The sequence below is a fragment of the Orycteropus afer genome, unplaced genomic scaffold (genome assembly GCF_000298275.1).
Source record: "Orycteropus afer afer isolate SDZICR_OR568_19922 unplaced genomic scaffold, OryAfe1.0 scaffold00005, whole genome shotgun sequence".
NCBI lineage: Eukaryota > Metazoa > Chordata > Mammalia > Tubulidentata > Orycteropodidae > Orycteropus > Orycteropus afer.
Window position 1 is genome coordinate 21055330 of NW_006921592.1, and position 12402 is coordinate 21067731.

Below are 12402 nucleotides of genomic sequence, written 5' to 3' on the forward strand. Positions count from 1 at the left end.
ACAACTCTGATCTCCTTATCACATTCCAATGCTCATTCTGCACTATGTTTTCATTTATTAATTTTACATGTGACCAGGTAAACCAAATAGAATAAATTCATTATAATGTCACTTATGTAATACAGAGGAGCATATTAGTTATGCCCATGTGCATGAAAGGATGAGAGTAAAAAAGTAGAAATTTAACACAAAAGATAGAAATAAGAAAGAATGTTTTGGCTACAGGGACATACAAGGGACACATCATAATCAACTTTCACAAGAAGAACAATGTGATGCTCCTTGGAAACCCAACTCAAGGTAGTTTAAGCCGAAAAGATCATTTATTAGCTCATATTACTGGAAAACAAAAGAATTCAATAGCTTCAGGCATAACTGTATCTAGGGGATCAACAATTCTCTCTTCCTTCCCTTCCACTCCACTCCTTTTTATTCTCTTCTCTTTCCTTCTCTTCTTCTCTTTCCCTTCCCCTTCCTCTCCCTCTTTCCTTCCTTTCCCATATCTCTCTCTTCATCTCTTGGCTCTTCTTTCCTCTATATTGACATGATTTTCAGGCAGATTTTCCCCACAATGTGGTAAAGAACTAGAAGCAATGGCTCAAGGCTTAGATCCTGCCATTATAGCAAGCCAAAAAGAAAAAAGGAAAAAAAAAAAAAAAAAAAGAGAAGAGCTTCTCTTCCCAGTAGTTGCCAAAGTCCAAAGTCTGTCTCTTATTGGCATATCTTGGGTTGTGTCACCAGGCCCTCTGGCCAGAGGTATGGAATATTTTCATTATCTATGCCTGGAGCACACATCCACCCCTGGAAATGGAAGATGGAGTCAACTCTGCCCAAAACACATAGACTAAAGATGAGGAAGCATTGATTACCCAAAGGATATTAGAGATACTATAGCCAAAAGTAAAAATGGAAGAGATCTGTCTTACAGGCAAAAATGAAAGATGGCCAACTCAAACATGAGCTGTTGTATCTCAGCCTCACTGAGACTAGAATAGTCTCATGGTCTATCACCCTTATGACTATCCCACCTTTATTCTCTGAGCAGACTTCAGGAGTTCTCCTGTAGGCTTCTTTGTTAGTTTAGTGCAGCTGTCTCTGCTGCTCCTTAATATTTGGCTTCTGCTTCCACATCAGCTACACTGACACTGTCTCTATTCCTCACCTTCCGATTCCTGAAGAAGGAATATACTGATTTATTCTGATTAGTCATCTGCAGTGTTGCACAGTCTTCACAGGAGGCCACTTACAGCTGCTGGCCAGTACATTGATTGGCCATCCCAGGTCAGGTACCTAGGATTGTGACTGTGGTCTGGTCATCCAGGGTGGTCACATGGTACAGACAAGGCCATCTGTGAGAAAGGAACCAACTAGAACCACTTCTGTCAGATATGTATAAGGATTCAAAAGAGGAAGCTTATTCTCTCCAATTCTGGAACAATGAAAAAAAATTATGAGAAAGAGTATCAAGAGTTCATCGATTCAAGTTCTCTACCCAGGCAAGTTTATTTCTGAAACAGATGGCTATTTTCTTTCTTTTTTATGACAGTCATATAAGTGCTCCCTTCTTGATTAATGGTAAAGTTCTCCCACTCCTCCCTCTTCCTGTGTTTCCTCCTCTATTCTCAGTCCCCACAAAATGAAAATTAATGATAATAAGGTTGGTGTATTTAAAGGGACATTTGCCAGTATTACCCTAAAAAATAGCAGCCAGAATGCTCCTTAGAAGTGAGAATGGCCAGACTTCATTTCACCTACTTTGGTCATGTTGTCAGAAGGGACCATTCCCTGGAGAAAGATATCATGCTTGATAAAGTGGAGGGTCAAAGAAAAAGGGGAAGACCCTCAACAGGATGGATTGACACAGTGGCTGCAACAATGGGCTCAGGTATAGCAAGGATCGTGAGGCTGGCACAGGACTGGGCAGTGTTTCGTTCTGCTGTACATAGAGTCACTATGAGTCAGTGCCGACTCCATGGCGCCTAACAACAGCAAAGTATCATAACAGGACATAATGTTGCAGGAAGCACTGATTATGAACTCTATCTTTGCATGTCTCAAGGAACAGAAATTGTAGAATTTTATAGTGATTTGTTAAAAAGCTTAATCACCTTTCATTATCCAGACATTGTTCCTTAAATTTAATAGATTTCTATTGTTCTTTAGTGTGAGTATATTCCTTCCTGCCCTGTGTATATATGTGTGTCTGTGTGCCTATGTGTATGTGTGTATGCTGCAGGGTGGAAAGCAACATTTTTTTTGGTAATTATCCCTCAGGTCTGTGAGTTAGGTAAGCCTCTTACTAAGTTGCTTCATCAATATCCCTTTACTAGTAACTTCAGCTTTTAAACTTTTTGGTCAGGGATCTGTTTTTTATCTTGTTAATCACTTTTGTGACTTTATTTCCTGGCTTATCACCAGTTTAGCCTCCTCTTTTCAGAAAAGTTAGAAACAAAACAATTTCACCCTAACAAGGACTCATCTGATATCAAACATAGTTGGAAGAATTCATTTCCCACCTTTGTATTTAGTTGCATTCCTTTTTTGTTTACTTTGATAGTCCACTCACAATCAAGTCCATTGTGATCCTGTTTTTGTTTTTCTTGTTATTTGCTATATAGTTAGCTTTGACTCATGGCAACCCTACATGCAACAGAACGAAACATTACAAGGTGCTGTGTCATCTTCATGATCATTGCTGTGTTTGAGTCTACTGTTGTGGTCATTGTGTTAATCCTTCTCATCAAAGGTTTTTGTTGGTGGCTTGCATGTTCCTGTGATGCTAGTATTTCAAATACCAGCAGGGTCACCCATGGTGGACAGGTTTTGGCAAAGCTTCCAGAATAAGATGGGTTAGAAGGAAAGGCCTGGTGATCGACTTCAAAAATAAGCCAATGAAAACCTTGGCGATCATAACTGAGTATTATCCATGATCCTACTAGCACCTTTCTGTCCAATGAAATTGGTCTCAGACAACTCAATATTTGTTGGTTTAAAGCCTGTAAACATATTGCAGTTGTCCATCTTAGATCTCAACTTCTGATTCACACTTTTTATATAATTTTCCTCTAATATGCTGGTCACCATAAATTATGTTCCTATCTTCAAAACAATTAACATTTGTACTCGACTTGATGTAATATACAAGTATAAATCATCAATTTTGTCACCAAAATTATCACAAGTATTTTAAAGTATGGAACTTAGAACTTAAACTTTTGTTTCTCTTTGGATGGCCAGATTCTGAGCCGTAAGAATCAGCACGCCTGTGAAAATAAAGATAGCATCAACCAATGCCCTGGCTATGAATCTTATATTTGAAACTGTCACCTGGTGCATGATTAAAGTCCTTTCAAAGACCAGTCATGTACAGTTAAGTGAGTTGATATATGCAGAGAGTCTATTTGGGGCACTTAGTGAGCACTAACTGAGTGTGTGTGGACATTATTACTATTTTATACTTATTTCAGTAGTTTTTACATTTATAGGAATATTGGGGAGCTACTTATTACACACTCATTAGTTTTTAAGACTTTATTTCTATCAAACTCTTCCTATTTCAGAATTTACTAAAATGCATGCCTCTAAATTTCACTTATGTGTGAATTTGATAGAAGCCTTATCTACCTTTGAATAAGGAAGATCCTGTGGGTTAGAAGAGTCATGCAGCATGTGACTAAGCCTTACTCTAAATAATTGGCTAATTATTTCCTGGAAGCACCTTGTAGGAAGTGTGTCTGTTTTAATTCTACTTCAATTTTGTATTTCAGAAATGCTTTTCAATATTCCGAGAATTCCAAGAAGGTGTTGTCTTTTATAGAATAGTGCTATCCCATAGAAACATAATGTGAACCACAAACGCAAGACCCATGTATAAATTGAAAATTTTCTAGTAAACATATTAAAAAAATAAAAACTTATACTATTAATATATTTTAAGTCAGCATATCTAAAGTATAACAATTTCAATGTATCATTGATATAAGCATATTGAGACATTTTACACTATGTTTGTCATAACAAATTTTCAAATTCAGTATGTATGTTATAGCACATCTCAGTTTGGATTAACCACATTTCAAATTGTCAACAGCCACATGTGGCTAGTGGCTACTGTATTGGACAGAGCAGAGCAGTGCAAGAGTAAAAGTTCTCCATTAACAGCAGATCTTACCCCGATGATCCTGACCCAGAGGAACTTAAAGCATTCTAACCAAACATTCTCAGGCATCTTGGCCTCCTGGTATGGGAGTTTATTCATTAACCTCTCTGCTTTAAGCATTGTGGTGGGCATTGGGCATAGTGAGGTTTTGCTATCATAATTTTTCCTGTATTTTACTTTTTGCTTTAACAAAAACACTTTGCTTCTATGTTCTCTAAAAACATGTGAGATGAGCATAAAAAAGGGCACAGTCTCTGTTTTACCTTGTCTCTCTCTCCTAAATCACCCACACTTTGAAATGCATGATCATTTGCTTGGTTCTACAATCACTTCAGTGATTCAAACAAGACCTCTAGTCTCTCCTACTAGTTCCACATTAGCCTTAATATTTTGCTGAAGCATTTCAGATGCACGTTGATTCCCTTTTTTATTTTTTTCTTGCTTGTATTTCACCTTCCCTGGTTTCTGGGTTCTCTGCTTAACTTTGTTTCATGCTATTCCATTCTCCCACCTCTGAGTCAGTGGGCATTGCAGGCAGAGTCTTGCTATAGCTCTGAATGAGACCTCCCCCTTGAGAATGGCTTTAGGAAGGATGGCAGTTTCAGAGTGTCAGGAAATTCACCAGGAAAGAAAAGAAATGAAGCTACCAAGAAGACACTAGAATAAGAAAATAGCAATGGTCAATGATGGGGCAAATACGCTTGTCAAAATGAAACTTAAGTGGAGGGAATTGTCAGTGAGGGAGGCTGTCATCTCATGTCCATGGCCATGGTACATTGCCAATGGATCCAGAGGGGCCAGCCAAGCCTCACTTAACAGAGGAAGTAACAACCAGTCTTGGTACTAGAACAGAGATTTTTTGTAAAGTAAAGGTTGATAGCAAAATGTTCCAGCTTCTGATTCCTATCTGGCTATGGTTTCACTCTTAGAAATTGATCTTTAGAGTGCCAAATTCAAAAGATGATGGTTTTGCCCAACTCATTATCGTCATAATTTTGGAATCTCTTAAAATAGAATTGAATCATAATTTAGAGAAAAGACCCAACATGCAAAAATGGCTGGGTGCATAGGATGAGACCAGGTTTGTGAGATGCACTTGTGAGATGCCATTGCCCCAGGACTAGTGAAATCTCGACTTTTAAATCCGAAAACACTAACTTAAGCACAGATTTTGACACTGCCTTTAAGAATCTGATCTCTTTCCACAGTATTTTGGGAAGTGGCAATATTTGATGTTTGTTAATTCTTACAGGCTGGTACCCTAAAAAGAAAAGCCATGTCCTCTCTCCCACTCTATGTCCCTACCCTAGTTCCTGTCATTCTCTGTCTCTTACACACACACACTCACACATACCCACAAATACAATTCTGTTAGTTGCCATCAAGTTGAATCTGACTCGTGGCAACCCCATGTACAACAGAACAAAATGTTGCCTGGTCTGGCGCCAACTTCACAATCATTGGTATGCTCAAATACATTGTTAGGGCCACCATATATTTTGAGTGCCTTCCAACCTAGGAGAGTTATCTTCCAGCACTACCGGAAAGTATTCTGTTGTGATCCATAAGGTTTTCATTGGCTGATTTTCAGAAATAAATATCTAGGCTTTTCTTCCTAGTCTATTTTTATCTGGAAGCTCTGCTGAAACCTGACCACCAGGGGTAACCATGCTGTTTTTTAAAATACTGATGGTATAGCTCCTAGCATCATAGTAACGTGCATGCCACTACAGTACGACAAACTGACAGACAGAGGATGGAGACACACAATCTAGCTTTCTCGAGTCAGCACTATATAGCTAAAACTTCAGAAGAAAGATTTATTGTAGAAGTTGTTCCTACATTGTGTTACTAACCTCAAAGGGCAACTTACTGTTAAAGTACAAGCTAAGGTCTTAGAAATAACCTCTCCTGACTTTGAGCAGCTTTCCAGTAAAGGGACCAGTCTCTGAGAGCACATTTCAAGTGATAAGGCTGGAACTCCATGCACAGCTTTATTTCTTCAGGAGATTACATTGACGTCTGGGGAAAGGTGGCAGCTCCACAAGCCCACTGCTTTCCTGCCTTGGGTCAGCTTTCTGGGATCCTTGTGTGAGCAAAGAGAGGCTCTGGTGGTACAGTTGTTAAGGCAGTTGGTGCTAACCAAAAGGTCAACAGTTCAAACCCACCAGCCACTCCATGGGAGAAAGATGAAGCAATCTACTTCCTTAACGATTTACAGCCTTGGAAACCCTATGGGGGTAGTTCTACTTTGTCCTTTAGGGTGGCTATGTGTCACAGTCGCCCCAGTGACTGTGGGTTGTATGTGAGAAAACTGAATGCAGGCCTGCACTTTCAAATTCAAATCACCCCAACATCCCTCTCTCTTAATCAAGGATCCCAATTTACAATATCTCACACTATCCTCCCAGTGACCCTGTGAAATACATGCTATTGTTACTTTCATTTTATAGAGGAAAACAACAGAATTCAGGGAAGTCCAGAGCAGAGCCAGAAGTTAAACTTGGATCTTTTGACTCTAAGCTAGAACTCCTTCTGTTTGACCGCCATCACTGTTCTTTGAAAAGAAGACAAGCACAACATTGTGGGGCCAGCTCTCCAGGCAAGAGTGAATGGACAATTCTTCTTGACAACCTTGCATGTTTCTATGTGCTTTCTGTTGCTGGTCCTTCATTTGTTTCCATCCCTTACTGGGGCTCATGTTCTCATGTTCTGCCTTTCCAGATGAGCATTCATGTTTCATTTATTTTTCATACTCTTTTATCTCTGCTTTGCACAAACTCCATGTATTAGGGGTTATTTTAGTTACCTGATGTTAAGTTAGGCAGCCAGTGATTAAAAAAAAAAAAAAAAAGGTGAGCTTCCTGCTATCAAGGGTGCTAGTGGGCACAAGCATATCCCCAAACCAGTGGAAGTCCAAGTCTGAGAATTGTTCTTATGTATATATGTTGTCCTTGGGCGTAGGGAGAGGACTTGTTTGATCTGAAAGGGACATGACCACTTCCATCTCCTCCTGCACATCTCCTTGCCTCTTCTTATATTTTTACCTAGAAACTCAGCAATACAAACAGTGGATACATAATAAATAACAAAAGCATTGTTGTTGTTGTTGGCTGCTATAGAGTCAACCCTCCACTCACAGTGACCTCACACACAATGAAGCAAAATGCAGTCCAGTACCACCACCAATGACCTCACCTAAAAGCATACCCATGGCCTAGACAATTGTTAAGATAAGCACATTCTTCGACCCTGTGCAACAAGGAAGCAAAAGTGTTTAAATTTCATGGGTGCAAGACCAGTTTTCTTAGCTTCAAGGGAACAAAAATCCATACCTCAGGTCCTTGGCCACTGGTCCTTTTGTTATAAATTAAGAAATGTGTGCTTTCCTTGGCAATAGTCCTTTTGAAACTTAATAGACTTTCTGAGCACTTGCTGACCTAAGTCTGCTCAAAGCAAACTCAGTGTTTTTAGGGACAGCTCTGTCCCTGGGTGGTACAAATGGTTAACTGGCTGCTAACAGAAAGGTTGTAGATTCAAGTCCACCAAGAGGTGTCTCACAAGAAAGGCCTGGTGATCTACTTCTGAAAAATCAGCCATTGAGAACCCTTTTGACACAGTTCTACTCTGAAATCCATGAGACTACCATGAATTGAAATCAACCCGACAGCAACTGGTAGTTAAAATACAAATGGTGACTCCCATCACTAGACTCTTTTTTTTTTTTTTTAACGTTATGTCCAAAATTTGACATAAGAAGCAGCTGCCTTTGACCTAACAAAACTACCTATAATTTCTGTCTTTTGGGGACTGGACATGAATGAGGAGAGAGGTTTCAATCCTGCTAAAGGTGGCGAGTTCTCTGGAGATTGTTGAAGAAATTACTTTGTGATCTTGCTGCTGCCTCCACCATATTAATATTTTCTTGTTGCTAAATTGAAGCAGGTATTGCCTGTTTATCAGTGCCTTGCTGTATGTAGAACAGCTCTGGGCATGGTATACTGCTTAATGTAAACTTATCTTGTGGTGGACTGAGTGATGAGCCCTTTCATGAATGAACTACCACTCCCCCAGTTGTTGGAAATGCTGTCTGCCACCAAGAGAGCTCAACAATGACACTCAAGGCCACAGTTCCTCGTTGGGGTGATTAGTATCCAATGACTGATTAATAGGCTGTGGTTCAATGGTAGAATTCTTACCTTCTCTACAGAAGACCCAGATTTGATTCCCAGCTAATGCACCTCATGGATAGGCATCACTATAAGTGGAGGCTTGTGTGTTGCTTTGATGCTGAACATATGTCAGTGGATGTTCCAGACTAAAATGGACTAGGAAGAAATGCCTAGTGATCTACTTCTGAAAACAGCCATTGAAAACCCTGTGGATCACAGTGATCTGATCAGCAACTGATCTTGGAAATGGCACAGGACCAAGCAGCATGAGTTTGGGGTGGACTTGGCAACAACTAAGAGCAACCACAAAGCCAAGATGTCACTAGGGTATATCCTTCAGGAGGCTTCAGGATAGAATCCATTTCCTTGTCATTTCCACATTCCTTGGCTCATGATCCCTTCTTCCATCTTCAAAGACAGCATTGTAACATCTCTTTTTTTCTGAGCTCTGCTCCTGTCTTTATATCTACAATCTCTAACTCTGACAATCCTACCTCCCTCTTATAAGGGCCCTTGTACTTACCATGGACCCACCAGGTCCAATACAATCCAGGGTCATCCCCTAATCTCAAGATCCTTAGCTTAATCACATCTGCAAAGGCCATCAGGGTAACATAGTCACAGGTTCTTGGAATTAGGATGTGAATTTCTGGGGGGCCATTATCCAGCCTGCCACATTGGATGGCTATGCCTAGACAACATTCCAGGCAGAGGGAAGAGCATGTGTGAAGGCAGGGAAGCATGGCCTTATATCATTTGGGCAGCTGTGAACACTTCATATGGTAGAAGCACAGGTTTTGAGAGAGGAGTGTCAAAAGATCAAGCTGGAGAGGGAGGCAGGGATGCTGGATCATTCAGAGCATTGTGTGTTCAAGCTTGAATTATAGTTATTTACATATGTGACTTATGTCTCTATTTGCCCATACACATTTGAGGCCAGGATCTGGGTTGGTTTCTTTTTTGAAGTCATCACAGCTCAGGCACAGTAACAGGCACAGGACATCTATTCAGCATATGCATGCGCCAATCACAACTGCTAGCTTTACCTGCCTGTGATACCATGGTGGCAAAATGGCCTAAGTAGAGAACTAAAGGGCTCATAGACCAGCCAGCATGATCTTGGGCACATTTATCTTGGCAGCATGGCTAGGATGTTTTCTGAGCCAGCCATGGGTATGGGCACAAGTTAGAGAAAGCTTTTCGAAGTGTTACAAAACACATTGGCAAAAGGATCATGGATGAGGCTGGAAGAAAGGTACATGAGAGTTCTTTACACTCTTCTTTCTACTGAATATTTCCATACTATAAAGTTTTTAAAATGTTAGATAAGCAGAAGTGAGATGCCCATAGCATTATAGAAAGCAAAATAGGCACCAGAGAGGGGAAACGTTTATAACAACAATGAAGTACGTCCAGTATCAAAAACCAGTTGCCACTGAGTTGATTACAATTCATGGAAACTTCATGTGTGACAAAGTAGGACTGTGCTCATAGAGTTTTCAATGGCTGATTTTTCAGTAGAATGCCAGACCTTTCTTCTGAGTCACCTCTTGAGTGGACTCAAACCTCTAATCTTTCAGTTTGCAGCTGAGTACATGAACTGTTTGCACTGCCCAGGCCATTAGGTCCAGAGAAGCTTTAAAAAGGATGAAGACAATAAAGAGCTAATGTGCATGACTTAATGAGAGTACATCTGGAAAAGTGCTTCATAAACTGTAAAGCTCCATATACTCATAAGAGACTATTTCTCCATGATTCATACAAACAGTCTTTCCTCAGGAGTTAGGCCATTTTCTAATCTTTTATATTAAAAACAAGATAAATTTTCCTCCCATCAGGAACCTTAGGGTCCACTGAAGTAAGTCTTCTTGTTGCAACCTTCCCTTTGAAGACTTCTGTTTAAAGTGTGTGGTTTTCTCCCCTCTCTGCCCCTCCCCCAGACCCTGAAGGATGCCAGTGACAATGCGCGCAAAGACTTCCACCGTGAGGCGGAGCTGCTGACCAACCTCCAGCATGAGCACATCGTCAAGTTCTATGGTGTCTGTGTGGAGGGTGACCCGCTCATCATGGTCTTTGAGTACATGAAGCATGGAGACCTTAACAAGTTCCTCAGGTACAGAGACTGGTGAGAGGCAGATCAAGAAGGGACCAGGCCTTCATGACTCAGACAGCCTGAGGATAAAAATGGGGAATTCCTGGAAAGGACAAAGGGGACCCTAAACCTTTCTCTGTTACAGCCTGTCCTAGTGACTACACCAACATATATCACAGAGAACGGAATGAAGGCCACAGCATTGCTCATTTTTCTTAATCAACTAACTTGACATAATGTGATGCTAATGATTAAACTTAATTTAACCTTCATTTATTAGGCATTTGTTATTGAGATTCAAAGAATAATGACACACAAGCCTCCCTTGAGGCTATCACAGTCTTGTCAGGGTTTAGGATAGAGTGGACAGTCTTTTTAAAAGAAAAAAGAAAAGTAACTTAAAGACACAAAGTGATAATGTGAACAGGTCTTTGTACTAAGTCACATGTGGCATGTGATTTGAAATGGTCCTTAGAGGATCTGTAGGATTTGCTAAGTAGATAAAAGAAGGATAGAAATTATTGAAGACAAAGGAAAGAGCAAGAGCTAAGCTACCAAGGGGTCACAATGAAAGGTTTGGTCAGATGAGAGCAAAGAGTCTGGAGCTGCCAGACTATGGAATGGACCAGAGAGAGGGAAAATGAAGAAGTAGTTGGGAAGGAAGAGAGGGTAGAAAGGTGAGCCAAGGCCAGGATGATGGGTTCTATGTTTGTATTTCATTCTGTGGGCAAAGACGATTCCATGGAGCCTTTCAGGAAAAGAGGCAACTTGTCAGAAATACTTATGAAATGGTAGCTCCAGAAGAAGCATGGAGAAGGGGTCACAAGGAGAACAGGCTGGAACAAGAGGACCACATGGACAATTCTTGAAATATGCCAACTGAGAAGATGGCCTGGGCGAGATCGGTGTGAGAGGAGACAGAGCTGAGGAGAGAGCTGCAAAGTATATGAAAGCAGAGAGAACAGTATTCCAGACATGATGGAATTGAGTGGGATGATGAAAGGGTAACTTGATGACTTCAATTCTCAGATGTGTACATTTTCATGGATGTTATTCATTAAAATGGGGAGCCTAAAAGGAGCAGGATAATAATGAGCTCTGTTTCAGGCAGATACAGTTTGTGGTGCTTTATAGGAAAATTTGATAGGGATATTCAGTGAAGTGAGAGTAGGAGCCTGAAGCTCAGGAGCAGTTAGTTAGAATTAGGCCATTTTACAGATTTGGGAGGAGTGGTCAGCCATAAGTTTGGGAGACGGTGGTTGTTTCAGGAGGAAAAGCAATGGATGCTTAAGAAGAATAGAATGAGAAGAAAAGAGGACTGAGATAAGAACCCTGAAGATTATCAACATCTAAGGGGTAAGGAGAGGAAGAGATACAGAAAAGAGAAAGAACATTCCCCAGAGGCAGACAAATTCAGAGAGGATAGTGTCATAGTAACCAAGGGCACTGAAGATGCAGCAGGGACTAAAGCGGTCTTATAGCCTGCCCTCGTGCAGATTTGACTCCAGTAGAAGAAAACATGCACTAAGCAAATAGATAGATCAGTACTGTAACATTGGGTAGTTACTGCTGCAATCAAGCAAAACACAGCAAGGTGAGGAAATAGGCAATAAAGGAACTGTTTTTGATAGGATGATCATGAAGGTCTCTCTGATGAGGTGACATTAAGCAGAGACTTGCATGTTGTAAGGAAGTTAAGCATGTAGTTATCTGGGGTCAGAGTAGCAGGCAGAGGAGATGTTTTGTAAAAGCAAAGGCTGTAGGGCGAGCCTCTATGGCTGGAAAGAAATAAGCAGTGGGGAGAGAAAGTTGTAGGAACTGAAATGCAACAGATAGCTGGGAGTCAGTACTTGAAGACCTTAAAGGTCAGGGTAAGGCATTTGGACTTTATTTGAAAATAGAAAGAATGATCTAAGGGTCAGCAGGTCAGAAGATCTATGTGAAAGGAATGGAGTCCAAAGAGTCGTTCTTTAAAAGGG

The 12402-nt window shown here is 40.6% G+C and overlaps 1 protein-coding gene across 1 annotated transcript in view; it reads left to right on the top strand.

Annotated features, from left to right (window-relative positions):
• The window catches only part of NTRK2 (neurotrophic receptor tyrosine kinase 2), a 499612-nt gene that overhangs the window by 375817 nt on the left and 111393 nt on the right, over positions 1–12402 (top strand). Inside the window, exon 15 of the mRNA XM_007938966.2 lies at positions 10272–10444. Within this exon, the coding sequence (XP_007937157.1) occupies positions 10272–10444 (173 nt within the window). The remainder of the gene's footprint in view (positions 1–10271; positions 10445–12402) is intronic.